Source organism: Anolis carolinensis, chromosome 3 (assembly GCF_035594765.1).
Source record: "Anolis carolinensis isolate JA03-04 chromosome 3, rAnoCar3.1.pri, whole genome shotgun sequence".
Taxonomy (NCBI): Eukaryota; Metazoa; Chordata; class Lepidosauria; order Squamata; family Dactyloidae; genus Anolis; species Anolis carolinensis.
Genome location: NC_085843.1, coordinates 87,457,339 through 87,480,128, shown reverse-complemented (window position 1 = coordinate 87,480,128; position 22,790 = coordinate 87,457,339). Strand labels below are relative to the sequence as shown.

The window sequence follows — 22,790 nt, the reverse complement described above, 5'->3', positions numbered from 1 at the left end:
CTGATAAATATATAAATGTGTATGTTACACAAGTCTTTAAGGCTGTCTCTGCTACTTTGTCACTGCCCCAAAAGAGGTCCGGTAAAAAAAAAATGCCAAGAAATCATGTTTTTGTTTAGTGGAAAAGTCTAAGAAAGAACTGGGAGAGAATATTTCTTGAATATGGCCATACAGCCCGGAAAACTCACAGCAACCCTCTGTGAAAGAAGTTCTTACATCTTTTGAGTGTATAATCACGTGACAACCAATGGTTTGGCATAAGAAAGAAATATATTAAGTTCACATTTTATTAAAGTCTAGCTTAATTGCACTTCCCAAATGTATAAATGAGCTAACAAACAATAATCCTTGAATTGTTATACTTCTCCAAATAGCATGATATCTCTTCAATTAAAAATGCACAGAAACATACGTATATTAAGGAAAAGGTACAACAAATTAACATGTGTAACTCAATGTGATGTGTGGTTAGTGTGCTAAATTGTTAATAAGGAAATCCAAGATTAAGTTCTCAATCAGCCATGGAACTCCCCTGGTGAGCTTGGAATAGATCTCTTTGAGCCTGACTTACTCCACAGTGTTGATGTGAAATAAAGGAGAGACGGGGGCTTTTACTCAATCTTTCCTCCACCCTAATTAGAGAACTAGGCTTTCCCACCAGTAAAGGAATAGAAAGATTGAGATACTGCTCTGGATTCAATTACACATGTCCCTGTTTGCACCAAGAACAGCATCCACAAAATTGAGCCTGTGTAGCAGCAACAACTACAACAACAGCAACCCTAACTCAGGAGCCCCCAGATGGCGTAGTGGACTAAGTGACTGGAAGGTTGGGTTGCTGACCTGAAAGTTGCCAGGTTCGAATCCCACCTGGGGAGAGTGCGGATGAGCTCCCTCTATCAGCTCCAGCTCCATGCGGGGACATGAGAGAAGCCTCCCACAAGGATGGTAAAACATCAAAACATCCGGGCGTCCCCTGGGCAACGTCCTTGCAGACGGCCAATTCTCTCACTCCAGAAGCAACTTCGGTTGCTCCTGACACGAAAAAAAAAAAAACAACTCTACCAGGAAAGTAGAATGCCCTAGCTATTCTTGTAGAAAAGGAACTTTCATGCAAGGTAACATTGTTCCACTTTCCTGCAGTTTCTGGAAAAGGGACATTTTAACTGGAACTTATCGAAGTGTTTACTTCTGGGTGAAAAAGTTGTGCTTCATCTCCCTCAAGATATCACTACTGTCTGAAGCATGGACCTTCCAAATACTGCTTCGGTTGAAGAAAACTTTCATTGATGGATAGACTAAGTCGATGAAGCCCAAATAATATCCAACGGATTTTTAATAGAGGATCAGCTATGCTAAAGGTAGCCAAAGCAGGACCTAGCAGAACGGACCTTAATCTCTACCTGGAATAACCATCAATCTATTCCTCCAGCAAAGCTCAATACGTTAGCTGATACACTTAGATCCTATAGCTGTAGAAACATGCTTTTTCAAAGATGAAAGGAAATAGACTAATGAGACTTTTTTAAAAAAGTTAGTCCCAATAGCTTTAGTTCTCAGTTTCTCTAAACAACCCGATCTGCCAGATTGCATAAAAGAGTGGAGTGGTATTGTCACAAAATCTATGGCATATCTTTCTATTCTGGAGACATTTGTTCCCAACAGTGAGAAAAATGAAGTAGATATGCTCTCACTGGGCTTCAAGTTATTGTGCTGTTTTGATTCAGTTCAAGGTTGGAGACTTAGAAAGACTGCACTCATGTCCTCTAGAAAAAGAAGGAAGGAAGAGGGGAGAAGAAAAAGAAAACGTGGCAGAACTTTTAAGGCTAAGTGGTGTGCTACAAGAAATTTTCAAAATAAAACTAGATTTAGACCCAACTTTTTCTGCTTGAAGTTGTGTTAAAACAATTTAAAACAGAAAAACCATTTAAATAGACCAACATATTTAGATAGAGACTCTAACACTCTAAAACACTCTTTCCTTTTCCCCAAAATTCTTTCTCTGCTCAGCATTGTGAAGGCACCTGCATATATTACAAAGACACTTTACAATGCTTCAGTAATTAACTTCTAACTAATGTACAGAAACGTGGTAAAGTGCCAAGTGACTTTTTGAAAAATGATACATAAAACCTGTTTCCAATTATAAAAATTTGCTGAATATCTAAACTGTAGATTCATTTTAAGAATGCAAACACAGGCAAACAAAATGATGTCCTGCCCAATCTTTTTTTTTTTTCATGGTGTCATTTCCCATCCAGTTTTAGACCTTACGATGCATTTAATTTAGTTCTCCAAAAGACACATAAGCCCAGGGCAATTTCAATCACTGAAAGAGAGTTACTGCATATTTGCACCAGTAAAACAACATTTCAACATCTTATGGAGCAAATCAGTTGTTGGATTTCACTGTTTGTTTCAAAACAGCTGAAATGGGTTTTATTGAACTATTTCTGCTGCTTGTCAAAACTAACCTTCTGTGTTTATTTACATACTTGGAATAGCATTAGGAATATTCAGTGTGTGAAGAATCAGATGTCTGTGGCCCCAACTGCACTGGCACATAATGCGGTTTCAGAACGCAATTAACTGCATTGAACTGGATTATATGACAGTTTAGACTCATATAATCCAGTTCAATGCTGTTTAATCTTGATTATATAGAATAGAATCAATTTATTGTCATTGCGCTATTGCAAAACAAAATTATATGCCTTCCCCAGCGCATATCACAAAAACAACACACCCAAACCTCGACACCCCAACAACAACACAGCCTCCAATGCCACATCAATGAGAAACCATGGAGTTCAACATAGCCACAGCTCAAGGATAAAAGCTATCTCTCAGTCTGTTAGTCCTTGTCTTTGTCACTCTATACTGTCTGCCAGATAGCAATAATTTAAAAAAAAAAAAGCCAGGTGAGATAGATCTCCAAAAATGCTCTGAGCTTTCTTGAGACTGCAGGACCTATAAAGTTCTTAACCATGTGCAGATGCAGTAGATTAGGACACTTTCTATAGTATAGCGGTAGAAAGTCAGCAGCAGTTTTTCATTCAGTTGTTGGTTCCTTAGAAGTCTCAGGTAGTACATCTCTATTGGGCCCTCTTAACCAACACTGCCGTATGGATGTCCCAGATCAGATCCTCCTTAACAGTGACACTTAAGAACATAAAACTGGCCACCTGCTCCACTTGGTCTCCATTTATGACCAATAGCTGAATTTCTGGTCTGTTCTTTCTATAGTCTACTATGAGCTCCTTGGTCTTATTGATGTTAAAAACCAGATTATTGTCCCTGCACCACCATGTACATATGAGGTGATATTAAGAAGTACAAGGGGCACCCAAGCAAAAAACTTAAGAATCGAAACATCTGATTTTTCATTAAAGTTCAGTAAGCATTTGATAATGTTTAGACAGTAATCTGAACTGATTGCCAATCATTTAGAACCTTCTATATTGATTACATGGATCTTTTAAATGATTCTATTTTAATACAGATTGTTTTTATCAAATTTATATACCAGGTTTATGTAATGTTATTACTGTTCTCATGTAGATGTATTTTATTTTATGTATGGCATCTTTGTGTGGTATTTTGTAAGCCACCCCAAGTCTCTATGGGAGATGGTGGTGGGGTATAAATAAAGTTTTGTTGTTGTTGTTGTTGTTGTTTTGTTGTTTTGTTTTGTTTTAAGTCTTCCAAAGTCAGTTTCAAAATAAGCTATCAGAATATTGTATGATAAAGTTACTCCCAATAAAACAAACATTTTAAAAATACTCAATGATCAGTTGAATTTCATTTTCTTCATCATGAGAATTGTAGATAAATGACCCCTATCATATTTTTCTTGGATGCTTATCTGTTATAAAAACAGATGAAGGCCAACCAATGGAGTAACAAAGGCTATTGTTTCTCCAGAAGTACTTAAGATCTTGGCTGATTTTATCATTTTGCCATTCCAAATAATTTATCCACGAAACTATCTGTTGTAAAAGATCTTAGAATAGGGGTTGGGAAACTTTTACAACAGGAACATGCCTTTTCCCCTGTCACTGCCACCAAACTTAGAGGGCAGTGGGCAAAAGTGACAAGACAGATGCAAATTTTATGGTTTCTTTTCAAGCTGAATTGTGCTTTCAAGACAATTCTAGAAGTGTTCTTCATCTTGAAATAAATTATATCAGAACTCAAAATGACTACCAGATTAGAGAGCTGGGCCAAAACTAACAAAATGAATTTCAACAAGGACAAATAATAATAATAATAATAATAATAATAATAATAATAATAATAATAATAATAATACTTTATTTTTGTATCCCGCCCCATCTCCCCGAAGGGACTCGGGGCAGCTCACATGGGGACAAAGCCGGGTACATCATAAAATACAATGTCAAATACATTCAAAACAAGGTGCCTAAAACAAACATATAAAACAGCATATAAAGAATAAAACATGATAACAGTAAACAAGGCACTGTTAAGGAATTCAGTGGGGTTAGGCAATAAATTATATATATGTGCAATCATTCCAGTTTTGGAGCTGGGCCAATAAAGTGCAGTAGTAGGGAGTAGGTGGGAACATTGGGGAGGGAAAACATCAAATATGCCTACTCAGTCAAATGCACACTGAAATAGCCAGGTTTTTAATCCTTTTCGAAATGTGGCCAGGGTTGGGGATGATCTAATTTCCCTCAGCAGGGAGTTCCAGAGCCGGGAGACCGCCGAGAAGAAGGCCCTTTCCCTAGTCCCTACCAGCTGTGTTTGAGATGGCAGCGGGAGTGAGAGGAGGGCCTCCCCGGCAGATCTCAAGGTTCTTGCAGATTTGTAGTAAGAGATGTAATCACAAAGATAAGCCGGACCCGAACCATTTAGGGCTTTATAGGTAATGACCAGCACCTAGAATTGGGCCTGGCAGCCACTGGAGCTGTTTCAGTAGAAGGGTTGTCCGCTCCCTATAATTTGCTCCTGTTAAGCACCTGGCTGACGACCATTGGAGCAGTTGAAGTTTCCAGACCGTCTTCAAGGGCAGCCCCACGTATAGTGTGTTGCAGTAATCCAACCTAGAGGTGACTAAGGTGTGGACCACCATGACCAAGTCAGGTTTCTTGAGATACGGTCGCAGTTGGCGCACAAGCTTTAATTGTGCAAATGCCCTCCTGGCCACCACCGATACCTGGGCTTCAAGTGTCAGCACCGAGTCCAGGAGGAGACCCAAACTGCCAACCTGTTTCTTTAGGGGGAGTATAACCCCATCAAGCAAAGGTTGCCAACCAATACAAATAAGATACTACACTTAGGCAGAAAAAATGAAATGCAAAGATACAAAATGGGTGATGCCTGGCTTGACAACAGTCCATGTGAGAAAGATTTTGGAGTCTTTGTGGGCAGCAAGTTGAACATGAACCAACAGTGCGATGCAGCAGCTAAAAAAGCCAATGGGATTTTGGGCTGCATCAAAAGAAGTATAGTGTTTAGATCAAAGGAAGTCATGGTGCCTTTGTATTCAGCTTTGGTTAGACCTCACCTGAAATACTGTGTCCATTTCTTGGCACCACAGTTTAAAAGAGATTGACAAGCTAGAAGTTGTCTAGAGGAAGGCAACTAAAATGATCAAAGGTCTGGAGACCATGCCCTATGAGGAGCATCTTAGAGAACTGGGTATGTTTAGACTGCAGAAGAGAACGTTGAGTAGAGACATGATAGCCATGTATAAATATGTGAAAGGGTGTCATAAAGAAGAAGGCGTAGACCAGGGGTCTCCAAACTAAGGCCCGGGGGCCACATATGGCCCCTCGAAGCCATTTATCCGGCCCCAGCGGCGGCGGCTCCCTCCTCCTCCGTTGAGGAAGGCACGTGCGGCTCAAGGGAGGAGGGAAAGGCCTTTCCCACCTCCCCCCTCACCTGGTGTGCTCCTTCCAAAGCTTTGCTTGTTTATAATGGTATTTTAATTATTATTTAATTAATAATTAATTATTAAGGGGTGCTTTGCTAGTGCTTTTGGTGCACAAAGGCAAAAGGGGGTTGGACTAAATGGTCCAAGGAGTCTCTTCCAACCCTCTTTATTATTTATTATTATTATTATTATTATTATTATTATTATTATTATTATTATTATTATTATTATTGACACAAAGACACAGTATAACACAGCAAACGAGATGTATATGCTGGATTTCGTATCACAAAATCACAAGTCAAACACTTCCCAAGTGTTTAGGACTGTGTGATGTGTTGTTGTTGTTGTTGTTGTTGTTGTTGTTGTTGTTGTTATTTACATTGAGGCTGGGGGGCCATCTGTCGGGGTGCTTTGCTTGCGCTTTTCGTGCACAAAGGTGGAAGGGGGTTGGACTAAATGGCCAAGGGGTCTCTTCTAACCCTCTTTATTATTTTTATTATTTTATTTATTTATTTATTTATTTTTCAAACTTATATGCCGCCACTCCCCTAGGGCTCAGAGCGGCTTACAAGAATCGGCTAAAATCAACAATTTAAAAACATTTTTAAAACATCTTTTTTTTAAAAAATCTTAAAAACATACTAAAATTATGATTATGATTATTAGTAACATTGAAGCTGTATTTGTTCCCGTTTTGTTTTGTTTTTACTTCAAAATAAGGTATGTGCAGTGTGCATAGGAATTTGTTCATAGGTTGTTGTTTTTTTTAAAAAAAAAACCTATAGTCTGGCCCTCCAACGATCTGAGGAACCATGAACTGGCCCCCTGTTTAAAAAGTTTGGGGATCCCTGGCGTAGACTTATTTTCTGCTGCTCTGGAAACTAGGACTCAGACCAATGGGTTTAAATTACAGGAAAGGAGATTCCACCTCAACATTAGGAAGAATTTCCTGACCGTACAAGCTGTTCAACATGGAACTGTCTGCCTCAGAGTGTGGTGGAAGCTCCTTCCTTGGAAGTTTTTAAACACAGACTAGATGGCTATCTGTCAGGGGTGCTTTGATTGTGCTTTTCCTGCATGGCAGGGGGTTGGACTAGATGGCCCATGTGGTCTCTTCCAACTCTATTATTTATGATTCTATATACACAAACCAGGGCTTCTCTGGAGCAAGATCCCAAACTATGGAGCTATGTGCCTAAAAAGGTAATGGAGGCTCCATGCTTACTACATATTAGATGAACAGCAAAGTAGTGGTCCATTTCAAATAATATTTCATTTTGTTTTCACTTTGCTTTTTCATGTGGTAATTTTGTTACATCGCTTTTTAAAACTATATTGCTTTAAGGACCAGAAAGTAATCTGTAAGTAATTTTGATTAACAAAATAATCTATAATGGTGTCCTAAGGAAATACATTAGAAATTCATTAGTGTTGATATCCCTATATTTCACAAGGTATATGTAGCCTCCTGCATTGCATGTCTATTTGTATGTATGAGAATTAAATGAAAATTACCCTAACTAAAATTTGCATTCCTTGTTTTCTAAAGTTAAACACATTTAAACAGTCTCCTAACAAACAGAGATTTTGTTTGCTTTTTTCATGCATCAATGAACTCTTTGACCATTAATACTTTAACAACGTAATTCAAAAATGGCATACTTTCCTAAATAACATTTTCAAAACTGCATATGGAAAATGGGTATTTTTGTTTTGCCATTTCTTCCTGAATAGCTATATTATTTTCCCAGAAAACCAAAGAGAGTGAAATAACTTACATTAAAAAAAAAATCATTGCAGAGGTGGCTGCCCATCTAAACAGAGAATATTTTCATAATGCACTAATGGCATAAGCCTGATGGAATGAAACTCTAATCAGAAATACTTACAAAGAAACAATCTAACAAACAATTCGCTTGTTTGGTGAAACTAGATAGAAATCTGTTTTTTTTTCTCACTAAATTAAAATGTTGCACTTCCAGGAAAGAACAAATAAAGACAGCTCTTTAAAAACATACCAACTGTAGAGCTTTTTTAAAAAAAATCCCTGAGTTCATTTTGCAGGCTTACTGATTTTACAACCTGAGGTTTCCCAAGTCTGGATACTATAGGCTCTACTGTAAATCGAGCTAAAGCTGGATTTCATTTGACCTCATTTTCATTAACAGTTTTTCCCCTTATCAGTTACCCCACTCTTTTCATAAAGAAATAATAAAAGCTTCTCTAATAAGAAGACATAATTTAATGTGAAACTTCTGTGTCCAAGCCTCTATCATATCTTTATGGTATAATATAAAATGTCCTCTGTTTTACCAAAAAGTCAGTAAAATGAATCCATTCTGATAAAGGGGCTTTAAAAAGAAGGATAACGCATACACAAAAACACAGGTATTGTACAAAATACATCTATGTAATATTTAAGCACATGACATAGTTGACCCCAGTGGCCTGTTCTCTTTTCTGTTTATACTGGGAGGCATTTTATTTTCATTTAGAGACACATTTGGTTGCAAATGGTAGTGCTAGAAGAATCTGTGTGTTCTATATTGTTATCTTTGTTGCTATGTTTGAATGTATCTTAAGCTGTTTCAAATCAGTGTTTTTAATAAGATTGCTTATTTAATTGTTTCTTCTTACTGGGCTTTTAACAGCACTTTCTTTTGATGTGTCTTTTAAGTGCCCTTGAGTTGCATGCTTTAGAGAAGGGCAGAATAATAAGCACATTCAGTACTTGCAAGCTGAGTACCTTTTGTCCAAAATTATTGGCAACAAAAAGTTCCATGTGTTGTCAAAGGCTTTCATGGCCGGAATCACAGGGTTGTTGTGAGTTTTCCAGGCTGTATGGCCATGTTCCAGGAGCATTATCTCCTGACATTTCACCCACATCGATGGCAGGCATCCTCAGAGGTTGTGAGGTAAAACATTCGCTATTTTGATTTTTTTTTAAAATGAATACTTCTATAAACATAATGAAATATCTTGGAGATGGGACTCAAGTCTAAACATGAAGTTAATTTATTTTTTCTTATACACACAGTTTAAAGCTAATTTTATACACAATAGAATCATAGAATCATAGAATAGTAGAGTTGAAAGAGACCTCATGGGCCATCCAGTCCAACCCCCTGCCAAGAAGCAGGAAATCACATTCTAAGCACCCCCGACAGAGGGCCATTATAAAGAATGAGCGGAGACTCCTTCAGGCAGGGGGGAATCTTTTTATCCCACCGCTGCCACCAATTATAACAAACGAGCGGGGAAGACACCAAATATAACAGATTGCGCAGACACCAAATATATCACGGGGCTGCCACCGATTATGACACGTATGTGAGAGGCGAGGGTATACCGTTTGATTTTAGATTTTCTTTTAAAATGGTAGCTGCCACCAACCTAAAATGTTTTTAGGATTTTTGTTGTTAAATGTGTCTGAGGCAAGCTTCTCCCATTCCCTGCCCACACTGTTTCCACCCCTGGCTCCCAAACTGATGTTCACTATGAGGTTTTTCTGTGGTATTTTATTGTTGTATTGCTGGAACTTTTATAAAGGCTTCTTGATGGAAAGATACACTGTGGAGGCTTTTGAAAGTTGAAAATAGAATAAAAATTTATTTTCTTAAAACAGGCAAATGATTACTTCAGAGAGGTACATAAGCGTAAACGGTTACAGAAGTTCTTCAGCTTAGCTTAGTTGTATGTTTCAGATTACTTCACTTAGTTTCAAACAGTTCCAACCAACCAATCTATCTATTGGTCACAAAACCCTCGCTCTATTTGCTAAGAATAGTCACGAGTTCCCCTGGGTTGTTAACTAACTCTAACCTAGAGTCCTTCTATTTACCAGCCCAGTAGTGAGAGTCAATCCCTTGAGTTATCTTCCCCAAGAGATCCAAACTGCCTGACCTAGCCTGTCAGTTTCACAGCTCTCAGTTCTCTCACACACACACCCTCCAAACTCCAAAACCGAATTGCCTCAGAGTTTTTTTTTCTGCACTCTAAGACTTGGCTCCTCCCATCTGCTCTGGCCAATCTTAGGATTCTCTCTCTAAGCTCCTCCCTCTTTCTAACCACACTCACGATGGCTGCCTGGCATTTCTCTACAAAATGGAGGCCTGCCTCACTCACTGTTGCTCAGGCATCATTCCCGGCCTAATAGGTAAGGTTCACTACAGCCATCCAGCCTCTGCTGAAAAGCCTCCAAAGAAGGAGCCTCCACCACAGTCCGGGGGAGAGAGTTTCACTGCCGAACAGCTCTCACAGTGAGGAAATTCTTCCTGATGTTCAGGTGGAATCTCCTTTCCTGTAGTTTGAAGCCATTGTTCCGCATCCTAGTCTGCAGGGCAGCAGAAAACAAGCTTGCTCCCTCCTCCCTATGACTTCCCTTCACATATTTGTAAATGGCTATCATGTCTCCTCTCAGCCTTCTATTCTGCAGGCTAAACAATTTTGTGTACAAAATATAATTTATATATTGAAAGCAAAGGCACCAGTATCTCAGCCACCAATTATAGTTATGCCATAGACTAGAAGGTAGTCAGTGAAGGTCCTTTCCTCACTAGCTGGTGCTGACTGAGCATGGCTCAGGTCTATCAGGTGCTGCCAACCATTTTTACTAGATGCTTCCTGGGAGTTCCAAATGACTGTCTGAAACTGCACCCAAGCAATCCTGGCTGTTATTGCATGAACTTGAAGCCATGGCTCACTTTCAGGACATTTTCTGCTCTAGAATCACTGATAGCCTTTTTAACTAATCTAAGCTTTAGTGTTCCCTGTCTGTAAAATGGTGAATCTTTCTCAATTATTTCATATTTTATTATTTAGTTGTTGGTTGTTCTGCTTGTTCTTGCAATTCTTTTTAGCAATGAAAGTTTCCCATGGCAGAGCTGCTCAGAATCTCAGCCTTACCAATAATGCTGACAGTGCCTTCCTTTTATAGCTTTTATAAAGTCTAAGAAGGCCTTAAACTCAGGAAATGGCAAAAAAAAAAAAAACCATCTCCATATGAGGTACTCTGTGTATCTGAAGAAATTAGCAGATTGGAGAACATGGACAGACTTCAACAACTAAGCTTCATTCTATAACAGCATTTTTTTTTGGATGCGTAAATGATGCAATATGGAAGTATACAATTCGGGGAAACCTGTTCTAGTGTCCAATACATCAACCTGAGAAAATAACACATATAATTACACAAAAAAGAGAGCTGCCACTAGTGACCTAATCCAAGGAAATCAAAATCTGAGTAACTGCTCGAACCACTGAAATGGAAAAGAAATGTATAACATTATTATACATGTGATTTGACATGTCTGTGTAAGGTCTCTGAGATATTTGCCCGAAAAGCCCTTTAGATCCATCAACATATTTGTGTCAGTCATGGTTTGGATTGTGTTGATTGATTAGTATTGACAAGATTTTACTTGTATACATGAGCAAAGATATACCTTTGATGAATGTGGCATTTCATATGTCTAGGTTATTAACTAATAGTTATATTTTCACACCAAGTTACTTTAGTCATGATAAAATAAGTATAATGGGTGACCTGATCCTGAACAGATATATCTGGAAGCAATGTCCCCTATAGGAAATAAAATATATTCTGACTATATCATAAAAAATGTTCTTGTCATTCTAATCTTGTCCAGTATTCTCTTATCACATAGACTAAGGAGATGTTATAGTAAGACAACAACGAGAATATATAATAGTGTAATACACAGTAGTGGAATGCACAGCAGTCTGAAATAGACTACAGGTTAAAATAGACTACAGGTTGGATTATTTTTTTAAAAAACTATCCTAACAGGTTGAAGCTATGTTATAAAATGACATTTGAATATTGTCTAAGCATTTGTCTCCTCTCCTCTCACAGACTCTTATATGTGCATGTAGATATCTTGTTGCATGAAAGAGCTCCTTGTAATAGAACTCATTCTAGTAAAACAAGTGCACAACTAAGGTCAGTTTCTTTGCATCAGTAATGGAAGACTCCTTACCAGAACAGGACATTCCACACTCAGAGTTTTTTCTGGTGGTGCTGGCATACTATGTATCTCCAACGAAAACCACACTTTGCAGCTTATTGAACTTTGCCCTAGAGAAAATAAAGGAACAAGAAAAGATTGAGTAACTCTCAACTGATAATTTATTTAAATGCGTAAGCATTTCCTGTGTGGAAAATAAATATGACAATTAATAAACAACTTACTAAACCTCAGATCCAAGTTGCTACTTGGGTGCTTAAAAGATTGGTTTGATGAAAATGACGAAGATCCAATAGTTAATTGATAAGAAAAGGAAAGCCTTCCAAACATGGCAGAGAGACACCAACTGTACTGCTAAGAAAAAGATCTATGCCAGTGCAAAAGCTGAGGTCCAAAGAAGGACCAGAGAACTCAAGAACATTAGGTGGACAAAGAAGGCTGAAGAAATCCAATACTTGGCATATACCCATGATGCTCAGGGATTTTTTAAAGCCACCAAGGTCATCTATGGACCAAGAAATCATGACATACACCCTCTACGCTCATCAGATGGAACCAAACTACTGATGTACAAAAAAATCAACTGCACTGTGTTGGAAAGAGTACTACCGCAACCTCTGAATCGCAGCTCCAATGTGGCCAAAGAGGTTCTCTCACAAATCCTGCAAGAACAAACCAGGGACAAGCTTGCAGTGATGCCTAGTCTGGAGGAAGTCAACAATTCCATCAGCCAACAAAATAATAATAATAATAACAAAGTCAGCAGACCTGATGGGATCCCCTCTAAAATCTTTAAAGAGGGTGGACCTGAGCTGACAAAACAACTCCAACAGCTCATTGAAAAGGTGTGGGTGACAGAGATAATCCCAGCAGACTTCAAAGATGCCACCATCATCACCCTTTTCAAAAAGGAGATAGAACAGACTGTGAAAACTATCAAGGTATCTCCCTTCTAGCCTCTGCTGGGAAAATCTTTGCAAGAATCCTTGAAAACAGCCTTCTACCTGTCTCAGAAAATACCCTCCCAGAATTCCAAAACAGCTTCCGCCCCTCCAGAGGAACAATGGACATGATCTTCACTGCATGACAGCTCCAAGAAAAATGCATGGCACAAAATCTGTACATGGCATTCATTGACCTTGCAAAGGCATTTGACACAGTGAATTGTAGTGCTCTCTGGACCATCGTCCAAAAAACCGGGTGCCCTGACAAATTTGTGAACATCCTGTGGCTCCTCCAGGATGACATGACGGCAACAGTCTTGGAGAGCAATGGCTTCCAAAGTGACCCATTTAAGGTGGAATCAGGTGTCAAACAGGGATGTGTCATTGCCCCAACCTTATTTTCCATCTTCATCACTATGATAATTCATCTTGTTGATAGGAAGCTTCCCACAGGAGTGGAAATCATCTATCTGACAGATGGCAAGCTACTTAACCTCAGCAGACTGAAAGCCAAAACCAAGGTCACAACAACATCTGTTATAGAAATCCAATATGCTGATGATAACGTAGTCTGTGCGCATTCAGATGAAGACCTACAAGACACTCTAAACACCTTTGGAGAAGCATACGCGAAGCTCGGCCTCTCATTGAACATCGAGAAAACCAAAGTGCTCTTCCAGCAGGCACCATCCAATCCCTCTGCAATGCCAGGAATAGAATCATAGAATCATAGAATAGTAGAGTTGGAAGAGACCTCGTGGGCCATCCAGTCCAACCCCCTGCCAAAAAGCAGAAAATCGCATTCAAAGCACCCCCGACAGATGGTCATCCAGCCTCTGCTTAAAAGCCTCCAAAGAAGGAGCCTCCACGACACTCCGGGGCAGAGTTCCACTCCTGAACAGCTCTCACAGTTAGGAAGTTCTTCCTGATGTTCAGGTGAAATCTCCTTTTCTGTAGTTTGAAGCCATTGTTAGCGTCCTAGTCTCCAGGGCAGCAGAAAACAAGCTTGCTCCCTCCTCCCTATGACTTCCACTCACATATTTATACAAAGCTATCATGTCTCCTCTCAGCCTTCTCTTCTGCAGGCTAAACATGCCTAGTTCTTTAACCCGCTCCTCATAGGGCTTGTTGTCCAGACCCTTTATCATTTTAGTTGCCCTCCTCTGGACACATTCCAGCTTGTCAACATCTCCCTTCAATTGTGGTGCCCAGAATTGGACACAGTATTCCAGGTGTGGTCTGACCAAGGTAGAATAGAGGGGTAGCATGACTTCCCTGGATCTAGACACTATACCCCTATTGATACAGGCCAAAATCCCATTAGCTTTTTTAGCAGCCGCATCACATTGTTGGCTCATGTTTAACTTGTTGTCCACAAGGACTCCAAGATTTTTTTCACATGTACTGTTGTCAAGCCAGGCGTCCCCCATTCTGTATCTTTGCATTCCATTTTTCTGCCGAAGTGAAGTATCTTGCATTTGTCCCTATTGAACTTCATTTTGTTAGTTTCGGCCCATCTCTCTAGTCTGTCAAGATTGTTTTGAATTCTGCTCCTGTCTTCTGGAGTGTTGGCCATCTCTCCCAGTTTGGTGTCATCTGCAAATTTGATGATCGTGCCTTCTAACCCTTCGTTTAAGTCGTTAATGAAGATGTTGAACAGATCCGGGCCCAGGACGGAGCCCTGTGGTACAGCTTAATGATGTAACATTAGAAAATGTTGACCATTTCCACCACCTTGGCAGACACTTCTCCACGAAAGTCAACATTAACACTGAAATACAACACCGCCTGAGTTCTGTGAGCGCAGCATTTCTCCGAATGAAACATAACATGTTTGAGGATTGGGACATCCGTAGGGATATCAAGGTGCTTGTTTATAAAGCTATTGTCCTCCCAACCCTGCTATATGCCTGTGAAACATGGACTGTCTACAGACATTACACCCAACTCCTGGAAAAATTCCATCAGTGTTGCCTCCAAAAAATTCTGCAAATATCTTGGGATGACAGGTGGACAAATGTCAGTGTGCTGGAAGAAGCAAAGACCACCAGCACTGAAGCGATGCTCATATGCCATCAACTCTGCTGGACTGGCTATGTTGTCCGAATGCCTGATCACCATCTCCTAAAGCAGTTACTCTACCCCCAACTCAAGAGTGGGAGGTGTAATGTTGGTGGACAGAAAAAGAGATTTAAAGATGGGCTCAAGGCCAACCTTAAAAACTGTGGCATACACACTGAGAACTTGGAAGCCCTGGCCCTTGAGCACTCTAACTGGAGGTAAGCTGTTACCAACAGTGCTGCAGAATTTGAAGAGGGTCGAATGGAGGGCTTAAGGGAGAAACGTGCAAAGAGGAAGGCATGTCAAGCCAACCCTGGCTAGGACCGCCTTCCATCTGGAAACCGATGTCTTCTCTGCGGAAGAACATGCGGGTCATCAATAAGTCTCCACAGCCACCTATGCATCCACCACCAAGACACTACACCTGAAGGACCATCATCCTCAAACTACGAGGGATTGCCTAAGTAATTAAAGTAAGCTTAAAAGGGGCTTAAGCTAGCTCTGTGAAATTATTTTTTCTTTAAATAAGATCATCCCTACACAAAAATCGAAGCTGCTTTTAAAATTCTGCCTAATTCAAAAGCAGGTTGCCAAGCAGCAGAGTAGGATGGGATGCTGCAGTTAATTTTCTTTTTAAAGAAGAATGATCTTTAGGTCCTCTTTTGGCTCAATATCTGTATGCTGAAAATATGCTCATCAACATTGAACCAAAATGGGTTATAACGATGGAATTGTTGAAGGAACGAATGTAATACATGTTTCATCAGCACAAAATACATGCACAGAATCTAGAACTTTATACATATGTGTTAACTGTATTCTGCCCTTATAAATAAAACAGGGATTTGAAAAATGATAATCTAGAAAAATGTATTGTATTTTCTGAGGCTGCAGTAGCCATATGGTTGGAAGGCAAGTAGTTTGTGTTTGGAAAAGGATCAGAGATTATCAAAAGTGAGCAATCTCTGTTTTCCTGGCAGAAGGAATGTTATTTCAGGCAAAAAATGTTGAGTTAGTGAGGATGGAGTAAGGAGCAGCACTGTTGCCAGAGCAACAGGGAGACAATAACTTTGAGTTATTGTAGACTTTTATCCATGTGTTATGCTCCAGTTACCAGGGAAAATTGGAAACAAGTAATGAAAAGTCCAGTTCAAGTCTAGCACCCAAAGCACAAAACAGAGGAGGATTAACCTATTATTTCATCTGAAGCCAAAAAGAGGCAAGAGACTAGTGAGTAGACCAGAGTTTTCCAAATTGTGTATTGAGACACATTACTGTGTCAGCTACAGTGTGTACGTGTGTCATATAAGGAAACACCTCTGATGTCACATCTACACTGCATTATATGGTCAGTGCAGACTCAAATAACACAGTTTAACTGATTATATGAGTCTACACTGATCATATAATATAGTTCAATCTGCATTTTTAAAAATATCAATGCAGGGTTTTCATGAGATATGTTGTGCCCCCATATATTTTGTCCATATCCATTATAAGGCATTGGTTTAACTTCCAGTTTGCTTATGACATTGAATTGCTGTGTCATTAACATGAAATATTTGGAAAGCCCTGGACCAGTGACCTGATATATACATATGTTTGGATATTGATAATTGAAAAACAATGCCTAATTCTTCAGAATCTGTTTGAATCTAATGACATTCCAATGTTCATCTACTAGTCCACCATTCTGTTCTCAGATGAAAGCCAGATTCTACATATTTACCAAATGCACCAGTAAGCAAGTAACAAAACTCTCACAGCAGGCAGTCAAACAAGTTTGTGAATATAAATGCAGGATGTTCTTCCTGCCTTCACAGTATAATCAATCACTTTAGATTCTGCTATTTTTCTCTCACCCTTCTAACCCTTCACTGCTTTTTAGGAACAAGTAAGGTAAAGATTTCCCCTGACGTTAAGTCCAGTCATGTCTGACTCTGGGGATTGGTGCTCATCTCCATTTCTAAGCCGAAGAGCCGGCGTTGTCCGTAGACACCTCCAAGGTCATGTGGCCGGCATGACTGCATGGAGCACCGTTACCTTCCCGCTGGAGCGGTACCTATTGATCTACTCACATTGGCATGTTTTTGAACTGCTAGGTTGGCAGAAGCTGGAGCAACAGCGGGCGCTCACTCCGCTCCCGGGATTTGAACCTGGGACCTTTTGGTCTGCAAGTTCAGCAGCTCAATGACCATAGAAATTAGTTAAAGCTCTGTTTCAGACTTACAAGTTACCATTTGTTGCATGCTCAAGCACTGATAGTTTTCATGTATTTTAGTACCAAAGGACATTCTCCTGTTGTTGAATAATAATACTCTTGTGTCCCAGTCCTGTACAACAGAAATTTCATTTGCAAACTGGGATCTAGGACTCTTTGAATATGAAAATCACACATCTTAGTATCTTTCAGTAGCAAAAAAAAACTCCCTTTGTTGGTTTAAACTCCTTTAATAATAATTTAAAACCTTTTTATGTGCCCAAGCATATAGAGAGGAGGAGTTATAAACACGTCTGGCGAAGCAAAATAGAATTGGAATACAAAAACAGTTCATTATAGTGGCTTAAAATTAATTTTTAACTATTAATAGTTTTAATTATTGAATCCCATTTTAATTGCGTATTGTCTAATTTTTTTAATGTTTAATTTACTTTCCGATTCTATTATTATTTGATATTTGCTGTTTAATATGTTCTCACCTGTTTACGATTGTTTATTGCTTTCCTGTACTTTACAGCATTGAATGTTTGCCACTTTATGTTCTGAGGAGGCTCTGTTCTTGGTCCTGTTTCCTTCGCAGGTGTGACTGGTGGGGACAAGAGACACGGCCTTCTCAGTGGTGGCCTCTTGGCTGTGGAACTCCTTTCCCAGTGGAATTAGATCAGCTCCCTCCCTTCTGACCTTCAGAAAGAAACTGAAAACTTGGCTAAGGGAGCAAGCCTTTGGAGAACAGTCCGTGCAATAAGCAGCAATGAAGTAAGTGTAATATGATTGGAATGGCTCCTGGATTATGATTTCAAATTTGTGTGGTTTTAATAATTGATTTAATATATTAATGGAATGTAATAATTATGCTATGATTTTTAACTTTTAACTTTAACTTTTAATGATTTTAATGTTTGTGCATATTTTATCTTCTTGTTGTTTGTATGATATTGAATATTGCCAACTTGGAAGCCACTCTGAGTCTCCTTCAGGGTGAGAAAGTGTGGGATAAAATTATAATAAATTAAAAAGAACACCCTAAGTTCCCCAGGGAGAGAGAGTGGGATAGAAACATTATTATTATTATTATTATTATTATTATTATTATTATTATTATTATTATTATTAGCTGTGCCCAACCACACGTTACTGTGGTTTATGGGAATGTTTTGTCGGCCAGCTGGAATAGCAGTGAATAGCCTTGCAGCCTCAAAGCCTAGCCGTTTTCTTCTTGTGGGAATCCTTGTTTGGTGAGCTGGAATACAATGGAATAGGCTTGCTGCTTGGAAGGCTGGATACTTACGTTCTAGGGAAATGATTTTTTGAGCTGTTAGCATTACAATGAATAGCCTCACTATTTCAAAGCCTGGCTGTTTGCTACCTAGGGGAATCTTTGGTTGGTCAGCTTCAATAGTAAATAGTAATATCACTGCTTCAAAGCCTGGCTGCCTTCTACCAAGGTTAATCCTTTGTTGGTCTGGTTGAATTGCACTGAATAGCCTTGCAGCTTCAATGTCTGGCTGTGTTATACCTAGGGGAATCTTTGTTTGGTGAGCTAAAGTGGCACCCTCAATCAAAGAGCCGCTTTGAAGCCTGGCTACTTCCTTTGTAGGGGAATCCTTGTTTGGCCAGTTTGAATTGCACTGAATAGTCTTGCAGCTTAAAAGCCTGGCCACTTTCTACATAGGACATCCTTGCTAGGCCAGGTTAAATGGGATGGAGTAGCCTTGTGACATCAAAGCCTGGGGGTTTTCTACCTAGGGAAAATCTTGTTGAGCCAAGTTGAATAGCACTGAATAGCCTTGCTGCTTGCAAGCCTAGCCGCTTTCTACCTTGTGGAATCCTTCGTTGGTCAGGTTGAATATCAATGAATAGTCTCGGTGCAGCAAGTATGAATGTTTCAGTTAGTCACCTTGATTAGCATTTAATGGCCTTGCAGCTTCAAAGCCTGGCTGCTTACTCCCTGGGGGAATCTTTCTTGGAAGCTGTTAGCTGGTCCTGGTTGTTTCCTGTCTGGAATTCCTCTTTTCAGGGTGTTGCTCTTCATTGACCGTCCTGATTTTAAAGATTATATAGTTATGTATTATTATATCACAGTAATTATTATATATTATATTTATAATCTTATATTATCTGCTTATAACTGGATTATATGAGGCCTCTTCTACACAGCTGTATAATATCCACACTGAACTGGATTATACGACAGTGTGGACTCAAGACAATCCAGTTCAGAGCAGATACTGTGGATTACGTACCTTGACATTCTGGGTTATATAGCTTTTTGTAAGTGTCTTAAGTCTACACTGTCATACCCTGTTTCCCCGAAAATAAGACATCCTCTGAAAATAAGACCTAGTAGAGGCTTTGCTGAATTGCTAAATATAAGGCCTCCCCTAAAAGTAAGACCTAGCAAAGTTTTTATTTGGAAGCATGCCTGCTGAACAGAACACCAGAGCATGCAGGATCAGTGATTGTTGTACATGGAAATAATGGTAGTTACAAGAAATTCTTGATAGGATTCACAGATTGTCTGGTTATGCTGGTTAGTGGTGACAACTATTATACAGTATATAATAAATGTTCATTTTTTGTTCAACAATAAATATGAATTCTTCTTCATGGAAAAATAAAACATCCCCTGAAAATAAGACCTAGTACATCTTTGGGAGCAAAAATTAATATAAGACACTGTCTTATTTTCGGGGAAACACGGTATAATCCAGTTCAAATCAGATCATCTGTATTTTATAGACAGTGCGGATGAGGCCTTAATTGAACTCTGCCTGTTTCCTGGGCACCATTGTGGCTGAGGGGGTTGCTAGGACACGAAGGGGGTGGGGCCTATAGGCAGCAGGGCCTACCTTTCTGACTGGCAGCCAGGGGGAAAACAGCTCTTCCTCATCCTCTGTAATTTGGACTATTTTTCTAGATTTTTTATTGAAAGACATAGATTGGATGACTATGTCTTTTGTGGCCAAATTTGGTGTGATTTGGCTCAGTGGTTTTGTTGTTTACTCCATGGGAAAAACATAGATAAATAGATAGATAGATGATGATGATGATGATACTAGTTCTCTCAAAGTTTCAGCAGGGACCGAGAAAGGACTAACATCTCACTGGAGACTCTATCCAACAGGTGCCCTTCTAGATGCATTGACATACCACTGGATTCTACTGAGTCTTGGCTGGATGATATTTGCCTAGCTTATCCTGGTAGTTTGGTTCTCCAAACAGCATCAAGAAGGACAAAGAAAATAGGAAGCAGGATTTACATCACATATTTTGATGGTTTTAATTCCATAGGTTTACAGTGAAATCAACATCTGGCACTGATTACATGCATCTTATGTTAGCCACAGAAAACTCTGCCATAGAAATTACTTTACTACCTGACCAGCTTGTTTGACATTGAGCCTCAAGTTGGAGGCTAGTTTTTGATGCTAAAATATTCCAACTTTCATTCTCAGGCTTCTCATGGCACAATAAATGCTAAGGGCTTTGCAAATAATATTCCTATTTAATTCTATTTAATTGTTTAATTCAATTTAATTATTATTAAATACACCACACGTAGTTTCAAATTTAAGAAAATGGTACATAATGTTGTAAAGTATCTGAATTATTAACACAGTAAGGCAAGTTGCAGAAAAAAGCAACAGAGAAGACAGATTATGCCTGTAAAACCAATATTTTACATGATATGCTCCTAGCTACTTATTAAAAAGTCACCTTTAAATTTTAAAACAAAAGCTATTATAAGAGCCATTTTTTATTATAATTATTTTCATACATTAATGAAATGTACTGAAATCTATAGTCATATAGCCCCTGAATAGAAATTCTTCAAAACAAGCTGATAGTAAAAGTTGTTTGACAGTGAAATAGACTGCCTTGGTGGGTGATGGCTTCTCCTTTATTTGAGATCTTTTAAAACAGATTGCTATGAAGTACTCTAGTTGTGTTTTCCAGCAGAGTATTGTACTAAGGACATTATCTCATGTAAACCCCCCTCATTTCTAAACACTTGTGATACAGAAATTTAATCATGTATAACAGAGCCCATCACGTGAAGCAGGGAAACGTCCTTCTCTGCATCTGTCATGTCTCATTGAAAAAGTGTTTCTGGAGTGTCTGGAAATGGGAAGGGGAGAAGACAGGCAGAGATCATCTTCTGCACTCAGGAATCGCAAATCATATTGTTTCTCAGATCCCATCACACGTTGTTCTTTCTTGCATTTTCTCCCAAAATCATCATTTTCAGATTTATCAGATGAAAAAGTGCAGTTCCCACCCACTCATTTAAAAAAAAAAAGCCTTGGGGAAAAACTTTGGGGATACTAGACTTTCCTTCTTCCTATTATAATCCCATTGTATTGAATGGGACTTACTTCTAAGTAAGAATTAATATGATTTTACTGTTAATTTAATATAAAGAAGACAGGTGTTTCTGCAAAATATGTAGTCTATTAAGAGATAAAAGACATTTTAAAGATATATTCACTTGGTTTGTTTCGCATGCAAAATAATTAAGAAAACCATTATGTGACTGTCATCTGTTAGAAATAATGTAAGCATTGCTATTCTGCATAAAAGTCACAATGGGTTGCCTTGATTATTTATGTGATATCTCAATTACTGAATTAGTATGGATAAAAACATCTCTTGTATTAGAAAATTAACTTGGCAACAAGGTAGGAGAACATTTTGTAAAAAAGAAAAGAAAATGCTTTACATAGACTATTTTGTATCTATATTTGAAAATAAAACATCAGACTATCCTTGGAATTGTAATTATTTTAGCATAACTAAATATTAGATCTGATTATTAATCTTTGCTAAAGCAATAGCCACACCAAGTTCATAATAAAGTTCATATGAACCACAGAATATGAACATTCTGGCACTATTGTACAGATTAAACATGTCAGCTTAAAAATGTAGAGGTACTGTAAAATGCTCTTATTACATTATGTGTTTTTATTAAATAATTCACAGATAAAGGTAAGGGATAAATTGAAGTGATAAAATGTAGAGAAATTAAAGAAGATAAACATTTTAAAACTTCATTTTAAATTATCACCAGAGTTGGTAGTGATATTTTCTAGGGGCCTTTCACTTTTGTCTCTACTAACTGCAGATAAGAAACTCTGCTTACATAATAGGCTAATATACTAAGAATTATGATGAATCTTACTCCCTATTTCCACTCCAGTGCAAAAATTGTGAAATAACATGCTCCTGACATAATTACTTTTTAAAACCTTAAAGAAGTTCTTTTATTCCATTTCCAGTCACTTTACAGTGAAAGAAGGTAGACACACAGACTCTTGGTTACACAAACAAAGGGCACATTACATTTTACTCATTCATTCATCATGCATACATACCATCTCTTCTTCCTGTTCCTGGATAAAAGAACCGCACATGGGCCAGATTGCATTCCCTGCAAATCTGCCATTCTGCAAATATACCATCTTCCTCTGACCCTTGAAGAAAGCAACGGGTGACCAGACCCCACTGTCTGCCACACTTTTGGATAGTAAAAAGGTCTCTGGTATAGCAATTTTCTGCTGCTGTTGTTCCAGAAAGTTGTAAGTGGCTGACAAGTTGTTTTACAGCTAAAGCATGCTAAATCCATCAGTTCCAGACAGATGTTTTCCTTCTTAACTAAGGTACAATGTGTT

General features: G+C 38.7%; 1 protein-coding gene across 8 annotated transcripts in view; it reads right to left on the bottom strand.

Moving 5' to 3' along the window:
• cfap47 (cilia and flagella associated protein 47) overlaps positions 1-22,790 on the bottom strand; it is a 411,656-nt gene that overhangs the window by 141,025 nt on the left and 247,841 nt on the right. For 7 of the 8 annotated variants that reach the window (XM_003218926.3, XM_062977173.1, XM_062977171.1 and 4 more), the window contains one exon: positions 11,905-12,002. In XM_003218926.3, coding sequence (XP_003218974.3) covers positions 11,905-12,002 — 98 coding nt within the window. Of the gene's footprint in view, positions 1-8,328; positions 10,239-11,904; positions 12,003-22,790 lie in introns of those variants that run through there. The other variant, XM_062977175.1, reaches the window with a different exon arrangement.